This window comes from Monodon monoceros, unplaced genomic scaffold (assembly GCF_005190385.1).
Source record: "Monodon monoceros isolate NGI ecotype Baffin Bay Population unplaced genomic scaffold, NGI_Narwhal_1 Super_Scaffold_12, whole genome shotgun sequence".
NCBI classification, from domain to species: Eukaryota; Metazoa; Chordata; class Mammalia; order Artiodactyla; family Monodontidae; genus Monodon; species Monodon monoceros.
Window position 1 is genome coordinate 168,781,724 of NW_021703768.1, and position 19,598 is coordinate 168,801,321.

At 49.1% G+C, this 19,598-nt stretch overlaps 1 protein-coding gene across 14 annotated transcripts in view; it reads left to right on the forward strand.

The window, feature by feature from the left end:
- EPS15L1 (epidermal growth factor receptor pathway substrate 15 like 1) overlaps positions 1 to 19,598 on the forward strand; it is a 101,641-nt gene that overhangs the window by 50,793 nt on the left and 31,250 nt on the right. For 12 of the 14 annotated variants that reach the window (XR_003792535.1, XM_029215735.1, XM_029215727.1 and 9 more), the window contains 7 exons: positions 1,227 to 1,299; positions 7,444 to 7,605; positions 8,148 to 8,345; positions 9,860 to 10,024; positions 14,787 to 14,910; positions 15,811 to 15,861; positions 16,985 to 17,121. Coding sequence is in view for 13 of the 14 variants with exons in the window: in XM_029215735.1 (XP_029071568.1) it covers positions 1,227 to 1,299; positions 7,444 to 7,605; positions 8,148 to 8,345; positions 9,860 to 10,024; positions 14,787 to 14,910; positions 15,811 to 15,861; positions 16,985 to 17,121 (910 nt within the window). In the remaining variant the exon portion in view is untranslated. The remainder of the gene's footprint in view (positions 1 to 1,226; positions 1,300 to 7,443; positions 7,606 to 8,147; positions 8,346 to 9,859; positions 10,025 to 14,786; positions 14,911 to 15,810; positions 15,862 to 16,984; positions 17,122 to 19,598) is intronic. The other 2 variants (XM_029215729.1, XM_029215731.1) reach the window with 1 other exon arrangement.

Sequence of the window (19,598 nt, forward strand, 5' to 3'; positions counted from 1 at the left end):
CCACCTCCAAAAACCATCACACTGGGGGGTTAGGGTTTCAACATATGAATTTGTGGGGGGCACAAACAGTCAGTCTCTAAGGAGGAGAGCAAGGCTGGTTGCTGCCCCGGGGGAGCTGTTTGCAGCTGAGGAGGCAGGCAGGGCCCCACCAAGCCCTGGTGCGCACAGCGGCCAGCCACAGCCTCCTGTGAGGGAGTAGCTGGGGGCAGCTGCCGGGCCCAGAGACCCTCACTGCCGCGTCTTGCTGCCAGTCCTCTGGACTCCTCATCCAACTTTGCATCACTCCAGACACCTCACCATGGCTCCCCCAGCCGAGCTATGCCTTCCTGTTCCCATCGCCTAGAATGTTTTTCCATCGTATATTCTCTTCATAGGCCATGTCCTCAGAGTCCTTCCCTGGTCATCCTATGCAGGACATTGCACACCCCCTTTCCTTATCCCATTGGATTTCCCTTCGTGGTACTTAGGTTGTGTGCCTTTGTGTGTTGATTTGTCGCCTGTCTCTCTCACTGGCCTGTGAGCTCCGTGAAGGCAGGGCCTCTCTCTGTGTGTCGTCGTGTCTTCAGTGCTCAGTCTTTTGAGCAGTTGTTGCTCACCATTCATGAGCAGGTGTACATAGGATTTAGAGAATGTATTCATTTTCTCTTGCTGTGTATGGAATGGCTTAAAACAGCACAAATTTATTAGTGCACAGCTCTGTAGACCAGGAGTCTAGATGGGCTTAACTGGGCTTCTTGCTCAGGGCCTCACAAGGTCGAATTCAAGGTGTTGTCCAAGTAGGTGGGGATCTGAATTGAGTTCCTCAAAGTTGGGGGTCTGGGGTCTGCTTTCCGTGCTGTGTGGCCAGGGGCTCATTCTGCTCTGAGAGGCTGCCCGGTGCCTGCTCTCTCGTGACCCCTCCATCTTCAAAGTCAGCAGGGGCACATCCAGCCCTTCTCACCCTGGACATTGCTTTGACATTCTCTGCTTTAAAAGGCTTGCGCAGCCATGTTGGGGGCAAAGCCTCATGGCATCCACAGGTTTGACCCACACTTGTAGGGGAGGAGGTCAGGTAGGGCAGATGGTCACGGGGGGCGTTCCTATACTTCTGCCCCCACTGAGTGGGGTCAGCCCGGGTGGGTTTCTGTGGGATGGATGGGATTGGGTCTTGAGAAGTTGGGATACTGGGGGAATGGTCAACTCATTCACTCTACCTGTGCTTTCCTGAACTATTTTTAAACACACAGAGAGAAATACTCCCTGGAACAAGACATTAGGGAAAAGGAAGAGGCAATCAGACAGAAAACCAATGAAGTACAGGTAAGCACATGGCTGGTTTTGGAGGAATCAACCTTGTGTCACACGCAGTGCAGGGAGTTCCCAGCAGTGATGGTGGAGCAGGGCAAAGGGGGGGCACCGATGCACTCATTGGAAACTTGAGCTTTTGGGGGCTTCCAAGTTTTTTTTTTAGTTTCCTATACCGTAAGTAGTGGATTTTTAAAAAATTGAGATGTACAATTCATATAACGTAAAATCTACTGTTCTAAAGTATACACTTCAGTGGTGTTTAGCATGTTCAGTGTGTTGTTTAACCACCACCTCTGTCTAGTTCCAGAACATCTCCATCACCCCAAAAGGGGACCCCGTCCTCATTAGCCGTCTCTCCCCATTCCCGCTCCCAGCCCCTGACAGCCACGAATCCACTTTCTGTCTCTATGGGTTTGTCCGTTCCGGACATTTCATATAAAGGGAATCATACAACATTCGGCTTTTTGTGTCTGGTTTCTTTCACTCAGCCTGAAGGATAGTCCTGCTTGGAGAGTCTCCTTGTGGGTGGTGGTGACAGCGACAACTGGGGGTCTGACTGCTGGGGCTCAAACCTGGCTCTCCTTAGCAGCTGTGTGACCTTGGGCAAGTTACTTAACATCTCTAGGCCTCGCGTGACGTTGATAGTGAGTGGTCTGCTCTCCTGGGCGGTGGGCTGGAGCATGGGGTCTGGCATGTGCTCAGCAGTCACTCGTCATCTGGGCAGAGGGAGGCTGTGCCAGAAGCAAAATGGTCAGTGCGTGGGAGCTGCACCCTTGAAGAGACATCGGTTCCGAGATGTCTCAGGTCTGAATGAATAGAGACGGCTCTGCCGTCGTGAGGAGACTCGAGTTGTCTCTGGGGCTCTGAGAGCGTGGCTGAGCTGTGCCGCTGGGCCTGACAGTGTCTGCGTGGGGCTTTGAGTGCTCCGAGCTCAGAGCCGGGGAAGGAGGAGCGAGGCTGAGCAGTCAGCGCTGCAGCCCCCACGGCTCGGCCAGGGGACTGTGGGTGGGTGGCTCAGCCTCCCAGCCTCCGTCTTCCCACCTGGCAGTGAGGATCAGCGCCAAGAGCAGCATCTGGCGGCCGTGTACACCGCCTGAGTGGCTGGTTCTTTCTGGGCCACCTCCTAGGGCAGCGACCTGAGCCAGGCCAGGGGAAGCAGCACCTGACTCAGTCAGGCTCATGGGGCCGAGCTGTGGGGGCTGCAGCGCTGACTGCTCAGCCTCGCTCCTCCTTCCCAGGCTCTGAGCTCGGAGCACTCGAAGCCCCACGCAGAGACTGTCAGGCCCAGCGGCACAGCTCAGCCACGCTCTCAGAGCCCCAGAGACAACTCGAGTCTCCTCACGACGGCAGAGCCGTCTCTATTCATTCAGACCTGAGACATCTCGGAACCGATGTCTCTTCAAGGGCGGCCCTCTTTCCCCCTCCCCTGAGCCTGTCCGCAGAGGGGCTGTAGGATTCCATGAGATATGCAGGGGACAGATGGCATGCAGTGCCTGCCCGCCGGCTGCGGGAAATGTCCTCTGTCGTAGCTGCCGTCTGCAGGTGGGGTAGGGTGGATGCTTTGGGACTCTCATTGGTTCACGCTGTGCAGTGTCCAGGCTCTTCTTCCCTGGCTTCTCACTCTGTACACGTTGGCATCGGGGGTTGGGCCTTACATGGTCCCCTGGAATGTTTTGGATCAGAAGGCAGGGAACAGCCTGCCTCTATCATCGTGTTTTGGTTTTGTTTGGGTTTTTTTGCTCAAATGAGTTGCATCATTTATATGACCACAGGTGAAGCGACTCTATTTTTCTGGGTGTTTGTATGTTCATCCTATCATTTTATTCTCACCTCAGCCCTCTGATTTCCACCCATATCCTAGAACTGACCCCTCAGACACAGTTCGCTGTCACCCGTACCACCTCACCCCCATCCTTTCAGCTGTTTGGTGTGGTGGTGCTGGCCTCATCGTCCCTTTCACCTTGGCCCTGGCCCGGCTGGCCATGTGGGTCCCTGGGCAGTTCTCCCTCCTGTTGTGTCTGGGTCACTCTGCACGAGCTCTGGTTTGCATTCCCAAAGCTGGGGATCTGGGTGCTGTGATGTCCTTTGGCTCCAGGGAAACCAGTCACCAGGTCTCTGGCACCTGCTCCTGGGCGATTCTAAGAAAGCCGTTGGGTCGCTGTGATGTCTGGAGGTGCTTTCCCCTCTGGTCTGTGGCAGGCTCAGCAAGGCCACCCGAAACCCTCGCTACTGGGCTCTGACAGCGCACTCCTGCAGCCTTTGAGATGCTGGGGTCCGTGTGGGCCCCGATGGCCCCTCAGAGCTGCAGGGGGCCCAGCTCCAGCCAGGCCAGCCCCTGTCCCACGGGAGCATCACGTGTACTCCAACCAGGACAGGCCCCTGCTGTCGTGTGATGGCAGCTCCTTGGTCAGGGACAGAACACTATATATATTTTAAAGTTCCTCTGTGAAAACCAGGTTTGATTTTGGTTCCTGCTGCCTTTTCCCAGATGGGTTTGGCCAGGAGATCATGTGCCATGCCTGCCAGCACAGGCTGCAGGTCAGGGCCCAGCGTCGAGTAGCAGGCCTTGGTCCTCAGGTTAGTTTATGTTTGATTTTAAGCAGCGGGAGCTTCAGCTTCAGCCCCCTCAGGCCTCCCCTTCCCCCTCCTGCCCTGGGGATCTCTCCATTTCCATGGCTACTGTCTTAGTGAGAACCTGCAGCATCTTTGCCTGGTTTACTGTTGCATTTTGTTTTTGTAACAACAGCTTCACTGAGATGTAATTCACATACTATACAATTCATCCATTTAAAGTGTATAATTCAGTGGTTTTTAGCATATGCACAGAGTTGTACATCCATCGCCACAGTCAATTGCAGAACATTTTCATCACTCCAAACGAAACCCCCTACCCATTAGCGATCCCCAGTCCTCCCCAGCCCTTGGCAACCACGAATCTACATTCTTTCCTCTGGATTTTTCTGTTCAGGACATTTCATATCAATGGGATCACATACTATGTGGCCTTTTGAGTCTGGCCTCTTTTCACTCAGTGTAGTTTTCAAGGTCCATTCATGTTGTTGCATGTGTCAGTGCTTCATTCCTTTTTATGACTGAATAATGCTTCAGTGTATGGCTGTTTTATTCATTGCTTCATTAGTTGATGGTTGTTTGTGTTTTTCTACTTTTTAGCTGTAGCAAGTAATGCCACTGTGAATATTAATGTGCAAGTTTTTGTGTGGATATATGATTTCACTTCTCTTAGGTGTGTGTGTATATATATACATTTAAGAGTGAAGTTGCGGGTCACATGGCAACTGTATGTTTAACCCTTTGAGGAATTGCCAGACTGTTTTCCAAAGTGGCTGTACCATTTTTCATTCTCACTTTCTCCACATCCTCGCCAACACTTGATATTTTCCATTTTTTATTATAGCCTTCATAGTGGGTGTGGAGTGGTATCTCATTGATGCTGTCCCTAATGTTGATGAGCATCTTTTCACGTACTTATTGGCCATTTGTGTATTTTCTCTGGAGAAAAGCTAATTCAGATCCTTTGCCCATTTTTAAATTGGGTTATTTGTCTTTTTATAGCTGAGTTGTAAGAGTTCTTTATATTTTCTAGATAAATTCCCTTATCAGATAAATGATTTGCAAATATTATGTCCCCATCTTTGGGTTGTCTTTTCACTTTCTTGATGGTTGTACCCGGGCCCTCGGCAATGAAACTGAGGAGTCCTAAACACTGGACTGCCAGGGAATTCCCTGAAGCACAAAGGTTTAAAATTTTCCAGTTATTTATTCCGTTGTTTTGCTTTTGCTTTTGGTATCATATCCAAGAACCCATTGCCAAATCCAAGGTCACAAAGATTTACCACACATTTCCTTCTAAGAGTTTTATAGTTTTAGCTGTTACATTTGGGTCTTTGATCCATTTTGAGTGAATTTTTACGTAATGTGTGAAGTAGGGGTCCAACTTCATTGTTTTGCATGTGGAGGGCCCGTTGTCCCAGAACCATTTCTTGAAGAGACTAATCTTGCCCCCACTGAATGGTCTTGGCACCGTTTTCAGAAATCCGTTGGTCGTAGACATGTGGATTTATTTCTGAACTCTCAGTTCTATCCCATTGATTTTTGCCTTTCCTTATGCCAGTATCACACTGTCTTGATTACTGTTGCTTTGCAGTAAGTTTTGAAATCGGCAAGTGTGAGTCCTCCAGCGTCGTATTTTTCAAGCTTGTCTTGGCTCTCCTGATGAGGTCGCGCCCGTTCCGCGTGGTGTGGCCGTAGAGTTTTGGCTATTCTGGGTCCCTTTCATTTCCTTATAAATTTTGGAATCTGCTTGTCAGAAGCTGGCTGGCGTTCCAGTGGGGATTGCTCTGAGTCTGTAGGTTGTCTGGGTTTTTTCTGTCTTCTCTTTGCTCAGACACCTCCCCCACTTTGATCCCAGCGCTCTTCCTAACCAGAAGCTGGCAGGTCATCTTCCCGTGGGCTTTTCCATGGCTACGGCAGGCCTGACCCTCCTTCCTCCTTCGTCTCCCCCTCCCCCATCACTTGTCCTTCCCTCAGATGTGGCAAACCCACGTTCCCTACTCTGCCATTAGCTTCCTATCAGACATTCATTGTTAGCTCTCCCAAACTTGTCAGACTTGAGATCTGTTCTTAAAGGTCGGGGACAGGGAGACTGGGGAGCAGAGAACCTAGACCCCCAAAATAGCTCAGAGGTGTGTTTTGGCTGTTGAGAGAGGAGAGAGAGAGCCGTGATTTTTTTTGTCCTCAAAGCAGGGAGAGGGAGACCCTGCACCTCCTTCGAGTTTTCTTCTGAAATGACGTCAGCCACCAGCAGCCCCGGCCAGCCCTGGGGATTGGCCTCACCACTCCTGTCCTCCCTGACCGCCCAACAGTCCCCTCAAGTCCGCCCCTTCCTTTGATACCCACGGCCACAACCTCACCCAGGCTGCCATCACCTCTCCCTCGGCCCCAGCTTGAGTCCCCTCCCCACTGTCAGCCCCATAGGCCATGCTCTCCCCTCCCATCCCATCCCTGCTTTAGTTATCTATCTTACAGGTAGGTAAGACATCCCATAAGACATTCGCCTGGTTGAAAATGGACGCCTCCTGCCCTCCCCTGTACCCGCAGAGGTGTAGTCCATCAGCTCCCATGAGGCCTTCCAGGAAGGTCATGTGTGTGTGTCAGGAGAGACGTCTGTGCATATCCCCCCTTCCTGATTGCACACATGCCACTGTGCCTCACATGTGTGTTCTGCCGCATGCCTTGTTCATTTCACATTATAACTCGGTTACAAGGTGAGGTGTCCCTCAGGGTGGGCTGTGCTACAAGTCCAGCCAACTCCGCCTGTGGAAGTTTGCATTGTTGACAGATCTTGCCATCGCAAACATTGCACGTTTTCACTTGCGCCATCCCCCTCTAGGATCCTTTCCCTAGAGGTCTCTAACAGTCGAGCCTGAAGACACCCGCACTGGTCGTCTCGTTAGCTACAGCCCACGTGGAGGAGCTTTAGCAGCTGAGAATCATCATGTCCTGCTCCCATTTTAGATGTCTGCAGGAGCTTCCTGCTGCAGAAGCCAGTGCCGTCTTTGGCATGGCCTGTGGGGCACGGCCTCTGGTGCCCTCGGCCCGCTTTCCTTTGATCCAGCTGGAGCACGGCACCCCTTTCTCTTCGGGGTCCTCTGCGGCCCCATCCACTCTTCACATTCCTGGCTCTTTTCCTGGCTACCATCTGCTCGTCCTTTGGGTCCGTCGAAGTGGTGCTTCCTTGAGCTCTTGTCCACCTGTGCAGCATCAGTATGGTCTCCCCATGCCCCCGTGACTCTGACTGACAGTCTGACCCATGCTATCCCGTGTTCGTCTCAGTTCGTGTCTGGGTGATGCCCTTCCCGCCCCAATGATGACCACATGTCACTGGAGAGCTCTTCTTGCCAGGAGCCCAGCCCCACTCCTGGTGCCTGGCCTCTCTTAGGCCATCAGTAAGTATTTGCTGAGGGACTTAGTGAGAGATTCAGCTGGGGCCACCACACTGAGATGTGTGTGGTATTCCCTGTGGAGTGTGCGGTTTTGTAGGACATCTTGGGGGCTCCAGCCCAGGCTGTGACAGTGTTAGCTTGGACGTGCCCCATGTGAACAAGTCTCGAGTAAATTCATGCCACCCTCCCCTAGGAATTGCAAAATGATTTAGACCGGGAAACAAGCAGTTTGCAAGAGCTGGAAGCTCAGAAACAGGACGCCCAAGACCGCCTGGACGAAATGGATCAGCAAAAGGCCAAGCTCCGAGACATGCTGAGTGACGTCAGGCAGAAGTGCCAGGATGAGACCCAGATGGTAAGTCATCATCCCCCCCTCTCCCCGCTGAGCCCAGCAGGGGAAGGAGGCTTCTTACGGACTTCCCTGAGCTCACCATGACCGTCTCAGCTCAAGGCTGAGATGTCTACTGGTTTAATAGAGTAGTTGAACGTATCATGTGGAAAAGTGTCCAAGCATTTGTGGCCTGACCTCAGTCTCATCTACCATGTTACATGTATAAGCATGAACCCGTGTGTGCATACCACCCTGACCCATGCCACACAGCACGGTGTGGGCACATGTCTCCCCTCCCCTGGTGTCTTAGCTGCTTGTTACAAACCAGGGAGGCTGCAGCTTCAGCAGACTGTAAAACCCTTACATCCCGGTCTGAGGCCTCTTGTGGGGACATTCAGCCCCAGGGGACAGACAGATTGCCTATGCTTGTCCCGGGTGTGGAGAGGGGTCCATGTAAAGGAAGCCAGGCGTCGGGCTTTCAGGCTGGTGTCCTCTTCCCTGGGTCAGCTTGTTTCAAGAACATGAGCCAGAATTCTTCCTCGAAGTCGTGTTTCATCTCTTTTCAGATTTCCTCACTGAAGACTCAGATCCAGTCCCAGGAATCCGACCTCAAGTCCCAGGAAGACGACCTGAACCGGGCCAAATCTGAGCTGAACCGACTGCAGCAGGAGGAGACGCAGCTGGAGCAGAGCATTCAGGCTGGGAAAGTTCAACTGGAAACCATCATCAAGTCCCTGAAATCCACGCAAGACGAAATCAACCAGGTATCTCGAGGGGGTGGGGCGGGGCCTGCCACCACTGGCTGTGGCCGGGGGCTTCTGGGGTCTCCTGCCACGCGGGGTGGCTGCCACGAGCAAAGCAGTCACAGAGGGGTGTGCGACCAGCGGTCCCAGGTGTCTGCGCTGCAGTAGTTATTTTCTTTGCTCTCACCCACCTCCCTTTCTTCTTGGAAGCCTTCATTCAGCCTGAAGGTGAAGTGCTGAGAACGCCCCCAGCGTGCGTTCCACCATCGTGTTGACTTTGGCCTGGTGGCGTCTGCTTTGCCTCACCGGCCTTCCACTTCCCCGCCTGAGTGCACATCATTTTTGTGGAGCGGGCGGGGTCTGGGTGAGGACATTAAGTTAACTCATTTGGAGAGAGCCTTGGGTTCAGGACATGCTCTCCCCAGCCTTGGTCCTTGTACAAGCAAGAGGGACAGAGTCCAAGACGCCTTCCAGCACCCCTCTGTCCCCATGCATTGATAGTTTGAAGACCGGCACACCGAGGAGGCCCCATCCTCTCAGGAGCATCGCCCCACATGGGCCCCTGTCCAGGTACCCCTCCCTGTCCCGCTCTGGGGTGAAGGCCTTGAGGCCTGTGGCCGCTGCCCACCAGCAGAGGGAGAGCTCTTTTCCTGCTCCCCTGTATGTAACGGCCAAAGGCCTCCTTGCTGGCCCTTGAGTGTCCCACCTACAGAGTGAGGGTGATGTTTGTTTGACCTTGGCAGTATCTAAATGCGTGTTCGTGCTTCCTTTCTTTTGACTGACTCGATCTCTTTGCTCTTTTGGCAAAAGTTGATGACAAACTCAAATCTCAGGGATTTAATGCCATATATTGTGCTTTTTTGTTAATTAATACTTGTAGGGTTATCTTATGTCTTTTCCCTCCCAGCCTTTGGAGTTTATAAAACATAGGTAGGAGCCAAGACATAAATGTATGTTAGTGATAATGATAATGATATTAAAAATGATAGCTGCTGCTTATTAAGGCCCACCCTGCTGGACACCGCAAGAGGGGTTTTACCCGTCATTTCCAGGGCTCCATCTTGGAGAAGAGGAAACAGAGAGGTTAGATCACCAGTGCATACGAGACAGTTAAGATAAAGCTGGGGTGTGTCTGACGTCACAGATTGCCTTCCTTCCCCTGGCCTCACGTGCCTCCTCCAGGAGCAAGGAGGAGCAAATGGGGTAATAAATCCCACGAAGGGAAGTGACCGCTGAATATCACTTTGAATAGATTGTGCATCTGGATTTTGTCCCATTTCACTTCCTTCCGAGTCACCAAATGTCTGAACACTTGCCTTTCTCAGGGACCGCCTGGGGCAGCAGAAGGGTCTCGTCTTGGTTTACAAGCGGTCTCGCGTCTCATAAACATGGCAACGGGGATTGTCTACTCCGTAGATGGGTAATTCAGTTACCATTGTGAATCGTCCGGGGTTGGATGTTAGGAGAAAAAAATGTGTTGCCTAATACTTTTTTCCTAAACCCTACTTGATGCCGACGATGTCTTTATTGTACAGGCAAGAAGCAAGCTTTCCCAGCTGCACGAAAGCCACCAGGAAGCCCAGAGGAGTCTGGAGCAGTATGACGAGGTGCTCGACGGGGCCCACGGCGCCAGTTTGACCAACTTAGCAGAGCTGAGCGAGGGCGTCTCCCTGACAGAGAGGGGCGGTTTTGGAGCCATGGTAAAGGTTGAATAAATGTAAATGTAAAGGTCCTGGGATCAGGCCCCACACTGGGATCAGAGAAGGCCCTGCCCGCTTGATCCAGCACTTGCCAGCCTCGATTCTGTTCAAGTGCAGGGTGTTTCTTGTTTTCGCTGCTGCTTTGCGTGTCCCCACCAGCCCTGCAGCCTGGCGTCCGGGGCCACACTCCATCCTGGTGTCTGGGACAAAGCCAAGGATAGGCCTGAATCCTTTCTAAGACCAGTTTGTAAAGACCTCCATCTCCGTGAGCTGATCACCGGAATTTGGAGGGCTTCCCAAACTTAACCAAAATTGGATCAACTCTCATACATTGTGAAACCCCGCATCCTACTAATTGGGAGTTTGGAGGAATGTGTGTGTGTGTGTGTGTGTGTGTGTGTTTCTGTGTTTCTACAAGGAGCACCTTGAAAATCACACGTATAGGTAAAGATCAAGAACAATGACAGCCCTCCTGGGGTGTTGCTGTATCACCTACGAATTGGCCTCTCTCCTGAAATCTTGGTCACGTTTGAGACTTTGGCACTTGGGTTCAAACCTCATGACCCTGGGGGTGCTGGTGAAGGCCCGGCCTCTTAGGTTTCTGCAGGCCCTCAGGCTGCTGACATCCAGCAGTGTTACTTTGTCCTTTGTTCTTGCCAGAGTTGGCCGTAGCAGCCCTGAGCCCTGGCGTGTGCCGTTTTGCAGTTTATTCTGGCTGACGAGAGTGTCTTTGTGCATCTCTGTGCTGTTGCGGGAGCCAGTGGGATGCTGTTGGTCTCGGTGGTTTCGTCGTGCTCTGCTCCCAAAGCCTTTCACCGCACGCCCCGCACTGACATCTCTCTCTCCCAGGCTCTTGCTCCTGGCCCTGTTTGCCTCATGGATTCCTTCCCCTCCTTGTAATAATTCAGCCTCTCTGTCTCTCTTCATGTGAGACTCGGCTCTTTCTGTGCATTTCTTGACATGTTTCTTTTCTCAGTAGCCAAGTACTCAGTCCCAAGGATTTATGGGGAAGCTTACGCCTCCTCCCCCGGGATTGCAGAAGACCTGTTGGTGTTCTCATCTGTCTCCTGTCTCTGGCCGTCACTGCCTCCCTCTGCCATTCACACATTCCTTTCCTCAGGGAATTGTAAACGAGTGAATTCCATATCTGCTCCTGGGCCCGTTGTCAGCTTCGTCAGCTTTACCGTCTAAATAGAGACTGTGAACGTTCCTTCTTCCTGAACCGAGTGAGGCAGAATTTCCTGCTTGGCTGTCTGTCTCAGAGTGTGCGTTTCAGCTTCTTAGCCCCGCTCTTATTCTTCCCTCTGTCACTGGTACCCTCACACGGCTCTTGGCTTGCCCTGTTCCGTCTTAGTTCATGGAACAGCTCACTTTTAAACCCTCTCGCAGGCTTTGATAAGATTGGTTTTCTTGGATAAAAAGTTGACAGTGAAGTGGCAGTTTGAAAGCAGCATGGGACTTCCCTCCCCTCTCCTGCCCCCCACAGATTTTTTTACCTTTATTTTTATTCATCTCATTAGTGGGCACAGTTTACATGATAGTCAATTCATCTTGAAACGTGGACGTCGCATATGTTACGTAGAAACTCAAAACCAGTGTTTGAGAGAAAAACTATTTTTATCTTGTTGTACAAATACAGTTTTTAAAGCACTTTTCGGTTTGTTTCCATTTCTTAATAAACACTTTGAAGAGGGCTTTTTGTTTACTCCTGGACATTTCAGGACTGCTCCGGAGGAGAGGGACCTCTCTTAGTTCTCTTTGAGGGGATGAAAGTGAGTTTAGTTTCTTGAGAACAAGTGTAACCAAAGAGGTGCGTCTAGAACTTTCTAAGTCTGGGCGGTTTTACTAAAGTTACTAAGTTTAGTGTTAGGCTCACATGATTTTACTTTGTCCAAGGCAGCAGGATTCTTAAAGCCATATTTATTTCTTATCTGTCATCCACTGATGAGAATACTGGCCTCTTGTCCTTGGAGTCAGCACTCAGCCAACCGGTCTACTAGAGAGAAGGTAATAAATCATCCCAGACTTTAGTCTCGCCGAGAACTCATCATGAAAGAAGGGCTTGTCTGTCAACATCCAGCCCCTGGAGTGCTGGAGCCAGTTTTATTGACTCTCCAGAGCCGATTATTAAATAGGAATTTTGTAAGCTGTTATTCAACCTTTGGTAACTGGACGTCAACCATGGTGGGAGTAGCTACACCATGGGAATTGGCAGAGGCTAACAATCAGGGCTTTTTTTTTTTTTTTTCCCCCAGAGCGCTGGTTCATCAGCACACCACTGCCTAGCCCCCATCTAAAGGGAAGGAATGTCACAGAATGTCACCTAGATGCCCTTTCAGAGTTGTCATGTCTGTTTCCCAAGAAGTGCAGTAATTAAGACCAGAACTCATTGTTCGAGGTGTTCTCCCTCTGCCATGGGTGGGATCGTTCACCCCGTGCTTGGCAGCTGCACTTGCATCTCCCAAGCGGGCAGATGGCTCCGTGCTCATTGGCAGGAGGTCAGTGGATGGTGGAGTTTACGGCCTCTCTGCACCAGGGGAAATCTAGTTTTCTGCTCTGGATCTGTGAAATGGAATCCAAACCACCTGTGGTTACCCTAACCACATGAATCCTGCCGGGGTCTTCTTAGGCTTCTCCTTTGAAGGGGAGGGAGCGGTTGCTGCCTTAGGCAAACAGTTGCTCCTGAGAGAGAGATTGCAGACTTGACTTTCTGCTCAGGGGATTTCGGGCCAGACCCCCCAGTATCAGTCTCTTCTCTGCCATTGTCCACTGTTACTTGTCAGTCTTCCAAGTGGCAATTGAAAACATTATAAAAACAAAAACAAAACAACACAACCAATTTGTACGTCAGTGCTGATTAAAAACTAAATAGAAGCTTCCACACCGAGGCCACGTTGTCATTCTTAACTCACTACTTTATCCACCTCATACATCATCTCTCTCTGTTCTTCTGGAACAGATACGTTCCTTCCCCTGGGCTGCAGTGCGAGAGGTTTATTTTCCACACCGGCCTCCTGGCTTCCTTAGATTAGGACTTCTCCATCACGTTGATCTGTGTCTCAGAACCCCATTGGGTGCTTGCTGGCGCGGGCATGTCACAGTAGTTAGCAGTACGACGTCCTTACTGAGTCCTTGCCCTGCTGCCGGACACGGTGCTTTCAGACATCAGTACTTACTTGCCTAAGAACTGGCTTATTTTCCCCACCTTGGGAAACCCTGTGGTTGGAGGCTCCAGATAATCTTTCTCAGGTAAGGAAAATCGTTCCGTATTCATCAGAGGGCAAGGGTGTTGGTCAGTCCTTCTGAAGCCTTGGGCTTCCTGTTAGCCTGTTGCCTCTGAGATCCGTCCTGCTCCCTGAAGTCAACTGGCCCAGGGTGGTAGGAGCCTCGTCAGGAATCTTCCTTTGGCCCCTTTGACGTCATTGCCCTGTATTTTCACGGAAGCCCAGCTCTTTAATCATTTGGTTTTGGTCAGTTGGAATAATGGCTAAGTTTGCCAGCCCCGAGGATGCTGACACATTTGCCAGATTCAGTGAGGATGTTGTGCTTTTTAACATCATAGTGAAACCTTCATGTTTTCACTGAGGGTGTGTCTTCATTAACCAAAATATCTCAGTATTTCTGAACCAAGTACACCGTCCCTATGTGTACTGTGAAGCCTCTCCCCAGCCCTTTCAGGTCATTTTCCACTATAAAGACGTGCTCTTCAAAAGCCAGTTTTTTTCCCTTCTGATTTAAATATTCTTGTTTGTTTCTAGAAATAAGCACTTTTTAAAAAAAAATGCAAAGTGTTGCATATGCTCTAGTAGTTCTAACTGCGTAAGCACTCATTTCCTCTCAGGATGTAAATAGCCAGCATGTTTCTTGGTGTGGAAACGGCATTTTTTTAAATGCCCACGTAGGTAACACACTCTGAGAAGGTGTTTGAGGGAGGCACACCTTTGAACAAGGCCTCTAGCTGCAGTCGTTGGTGGCTCGTTACATTTTCTTTCTGACATTTCCAAAAACATGACTTCTTTTCTGACTCGATTTTTTTGTTTTAATTGTGGTAAAAGGCACGTAACGTAGAATTTACCATCTTAACCATTTTTCATTATACAGTTCAGTAGTGTTAAGTTTATTCACATTGTACCACTAAGCTCCAGAACTTTTTCATGCCCATTAAACAATAACTCCCCCTCCCCCCTCCCCCAGTCCCTGGCACCCACTATTCTGCTTTCTGTCTCTATGAATTTGATGTCTCTAGGGACTTCATGTAAGTAGAATTACACAATATTTGTCTTCTTGTGACTAGCTTCTTTCACTTAGCATGATGTGTTCAGGGTTCATCTGTGTTGCATGTGTCAGAATTTCCTTTTTAAGGCTGAATAGTATTCCATTGTACGTACATACCACATTTTGCTTATTCACTCATCCATCAGTAGGCGCTTGGGTTGCTTCCACTCAATGATTTTTAAATAAACTTTTTAATTTTAGAAGACTTACAGAAAAGTTGCAGAGATGGTACAGAGAGTTCCCATGTACCCCACACCCAGCTTCTCCTATTATTAACATCTTATACGGTACATTTATCATAACTCATGAACCATTGTCGACATGTTATCATTAACTAAAGTCCATCTTCTATGGTTTTTTAGAAAAATTACTCTCTTTAGGGTCACATCATTTACAGGGAAAATATACCAGTTAGGTATAGAATTCCGTACTTTGCTTTAAATCTGAAATAATTAAATCCCTGTCCTGTCTCTTCACAAAATTATAGGACGATCCTTTCAAAAATAAAGCCTTGTTATTTAGCAACAACGCCCAAGAATTGCATCCGGATCCTTTTCAGGCAGAAGACCCCTTCAAATCTGACCCATTTAAAGGAGCCGATCCCTTCAAAGGTATCTCATTTGGCACCCACTTTATCGTTGAAAGGCTGTTTTGTGCCCCCCTGGGGTTGTCCAGTGACTAGAACAGTTAGGAGGAAAGAAATTCTTTGAGCCTAATGGGCCTCTTGAGTTTTTCACCCCACCTGGTTATCTAAAGAGCTATGGTGTTGAGGGGAGGGGGTGGGAAGAGCTCCAGGCTCACCAAGAGACATCCACGTTCAAGGGCGGCCTGCTTGGCCCTGAGACTCTGCATGCTTCAGTTCCCATCCACCTCTCGGGATTGATAAGATAATCAGACATAGTGGTGATTATGGAACCACCTAGTAAACAGCAGATCCCCCACATAAACATCTAAGGTCTTAACGTGGTGAGTTCATCCAGATCCACACACGAGTCAAGAATAAGAAGAATTCTAGAAACAAGATTTCCTAAGTTCTTCAGTTTTTGCAGAGCAAAACAGTATTTCCAAGAAGGCTATCTGTACTTTTCTGAGAAAAATGCCAGGGCAGGGAGAGGGCAGAGGGAGTGCCTTTCCAGTTTCAGATTTGGAGTGGAAGCACCTTAGTTCTGAGAGATGAGTCAGGCAGCTCCCGAAACTCAGATGTGCCATGCGGCTGAGGGTGGGGCAGCTCCGGGGTCCCAGGTTCTCGGAGCCCTGGGAAGTGACGGGGAGGGGCAGGGGTGAGACAGGAGAGTAAAGCACTGTGTAGAAAGAGAGAGTGAATTCAGGCTTGCCCTACATTTTCCTTGATTTGGGCCCGTGTTGAGCAGCCAACAATACTTTTCATTTTATCTTAGTTGTCCTCGCCATGACAAACTGCCTTAGTCAGTGGCTGCCCCTGCTTCCCCACTTTGCTCTGCCAAGGTCATTTCTACCATAGACCTGAACGGTCCTCTCTCCTCTAAATCCAGGTGACCCGTTCCAGAGCGACCCCTTTGCCGAACAACAGACGGCTTCAACAGGTAAAAAAAAAAAAAAAAAAAAAAAAAAAAAAAGCCTAAGCCTTTGTTAAAAGAAACATTTTGTGGACTGGCTCTCAGAATATTCCCATTCCTAGTTCAGGTTGAGGGAAATGGGGAAACACCTTGCAGCCTCCTTTGCCAGGTCAGTTTCTGAAGGAACCTCCATTGTCCCTCCCTTTCACAGTCTGGTGCCCCTTCTTGCCAGTCGCACAGCATGATGAGAATTAGAACTAGAAAAGAAGCCCCTGATAGCTAGGCCACTGTTTGGACACTTGTGCCCACTTGTGTCACCTGTGGTGGCATCAGGGTGTCCCGTTGGTACCCACATGCGGTGGCACTTCTGCCCACACATACCAGGGAGTGGACTGGGAAGGACAGCATCGCACTGCATAAAAGCCTAGCATCTTGTTCCCTGCTGGTGATGGTGGCTTGCCCCTCCTATAGTCACCAGGCCCACACCTCACGTTCGAGGAGAATGAACGTACCCTGGGCGTGGTGTTGGGATCTTGCTGCCTATTTATCTAATTTTTCCCCTTGTATTCGTTTTTTCTATTGAGGTGAAATTCACATAACACAAAATTAACAAATTCACATAACACAGATTAACCACATTTCAGTGACGTTTAGTTCATTCACTGTGTTACGCAGCCACCACCTCTGTGTAGCTCCAGAACATTTCCATCACCCCAAAAGGAGACCCTGTCCCCGTGAGCAGTCTCCCTAGTCCCACTCTCCAGCCCCTGCTTTCTGTCCTTATGGATTTACTCATTTTATTTGTTTGTTCATATTATTTTGAAATCAAGTGTTATTGAGAGGTATAATTAACACACAACAGAACTCACCCATTTTAAGTGCAGAACTGGACAAGTTTTGACAAATGTGCATAGTTGTATGAGAGAGAGAACATTTCCATTGTCCCAGAAGGTTCCCTGGTCTCCCCCACCCCCTACCCCCCCAGGTCTCTGGCAACCACTGACCTGCTTTCTGCCACTACGGTTTGTACCTTTTCTAGACTCTCATGTAAATAGTGCCAGTCATTGTGTGTTCTTTTATATTTGGGTTCTTTCACTAGGCATAATGTTTATTCATGGGGCATTTTTTTCCTTCTTTCCAAAACACCTAGATCCATTCGGAGGGGATCCTTTCAAAGAAAATGACCCATTCCATGGCTCTGCCCCCGACGACTTCTTTAAGAAACAGACAAAGAACGACCCATTTACCTCAGACCCATTCACGAAAAACCCTTCCTTACCTTCAAAGGTGAGTGACCCCGGAAAGGCTGCCTTCTGGTGCTGCCCGTGTGCATACTCTGCGTGTGTGAAGGCAGCCCTTTCCATTCCCCACCGTCTGTGGACCGAGTCAGGGCCTCCATCACTCAGACCGTGAGTGCTAAGCCTGACGAACGAGGGCTGTGCAAGGCCAGGGGATTCCCCAGGGGCTGGCTCAAAGGCCAAGCCTCGTTACTGCATAGCAAGGTGACCCTTTCTGCCGATCCCTCCAGAGGCTTGTCCCACGAAGCAAGGTGTCACATCCAGCAGTCCAGTGAGCCCAAGTCAGGGCGGGCTGTGTCCTGAACAGCTGTCACTCCTCTGTCCCTTTCTGTACCCCTTTACTTCAGCTCAGGCCCACCTGCTGGGTTCTCTGCTCTGTCGTCTGCCCCCAGTGCCACCCCACCTCCCAATAAAGACAAAATAGAGCACCACACACTCCCACAGGTTTCCATGTGACTGCTCCTGCCATCTTCCTAGTGCAAAGCACTAATGGTGACATTGGCATCAGCCAGCCTCAGTGGGTCCCCGCCATGGCAGGAAGAAGTCCAGACCCACAGCCTGGCTGCACTTAGTGTGCTCCCCCGCCCCCCAGCAAGTAGTAAACCGTACCTTTTGCACGTTAGACTCAACAGACTGGTTTAAATTGGTGTAAATGAGGATTTAAAAAGCAAAAAGTAACTTTGTGATTGAATAGAGAATTTTTGTGTCTAAGTGAGGGCAATGTATAGCCTTCCTTCACGTTCTAGGCTGCATCTCTGTCCCCACCTTACCCATTCCCTAGTTTTTCACTTCTCCATGGACCTACTGGTATGTATCACTGGCCCCAGAGCTCCTTGAAGGCAGGGATTAACCCGTAACGTTTCTATCTGCGAGACCTGTCATGGGATCCCCCCCTTTCATCGCTGGTGTTGGTGGTCTGTGTTATCTGCGTTTATCAATTTTGTCGATCTTTTCCACGAGCCAACTTTTGGCTGTGTTAATTTTCTCTCCTCTTTGTTTCCTGTTTCACTGATTTCTGCTCTTCATTATTTCCTTCCTCCCACTTTGCTCTTCTGTTTCTAACTTCTTAAGATACAACCTTAGGTCGTTGGTCTTGGATCTTCTTTTCTAATATGAGTGTTTAAAGCTATGCATTTCTTTTGAGGTGCTGCTTTAGCTGCATTCCATCCATTTTGGTATGTTGTATCTTCATTGTCATTCATTTTGAGATATTTTCCAGTTTTCCTTGTGAATGCTCTGTTGAACCTGGATTATTTAAAGTACATTGTTTCATTTCAAGATACTTTTTTTTCCCCCTAGGTATTATATAATACTGATTTCTAATTAAATCTACTGTTATTAGAGGACATATTTTGTATGTTTTCGGTCCTTTTAGATTTATTGAGACTCGTTTTATGGTCTGTGTTGGTGAACATACTTTGTACACTTGAGAAGAATGTCTATTTGCCGTTGTTGGGTGTAACGTTCTGTAAATGCCAGTTAGGTCAAGGTGGTTGTTCTGATTGTCTATATTTTCTTCCCTTTGGCCACACCATGCGGCTTGCGGGATCTTAGTGCCCCGATCAGGGATTGAACCCAGGCTGCAGCAGTGAAAGTGCCCAGTCCTAACCACTAGACTGCCAGGGAGTTCCCCTTTTTTCCTTTTTTTAAAATGTAAGGTATAGTTGACTTACAATATTGTGTTAGTTTCTAATGTACAGCAGAGTGATTCAGTATACATATATACATATATATATATATATATATATATATATATATACTTTTTCCATTATGGTTTGTTACAGGACTGGTCATCTATTTTTTTTTTAAAAACTAACTCATTTATTTATTTATATTTTTGGCTGTGTTCGGTCTTCGTTTCTGTGCGAGGGCTTTCTCTAGTTGCGGCGAGCGGGGGCCACTCTTCATCGCCGTGCACGGGCCTCTCACTGTCGTGGCCTCTCCTGTTGCGGAGCACAGGCTCCAGACGCACAGGCTCAGTAGTTGTGGCTCACGGGCCCAGTCGCTCCGTGGCATGTGGGATCTTCCCAGACCAGGGCTCGAACCCGTGTCCCCTATATTGGCAGGCAGATTCTCAACCACTGTGCCACCAGGGAAGCCCTGGTCATCTATTTTTATGGTTTTTGTTTGTTTGTAAGCTCTACCAGTTGCTGAGAGAGGAGTGTTAAAATCTCCTATGATTGCAGAATTGTCCATATCCTCCTTAATTCTGTCAAGTTTAACTTCATGTGTTTTGAAGCTCTGTCAGGTGCCTACACATTCATGATTGTTGTGTCATCCTGATGCAGTGACCTTTTTTTCTTTGTAAAGGGTTCCTTTTTTCCTCTGGTGCTTTGTCTTAATATATTTTTATCACATATTAAAATAGCCACCTCATTCTCCTTATGCGTAGTCTTTGCATGATATATCTTTTTTCATCCATTTACTTTCAACCTGTCTGGGAGTTGAAGGATGTCTTTTGTGTCG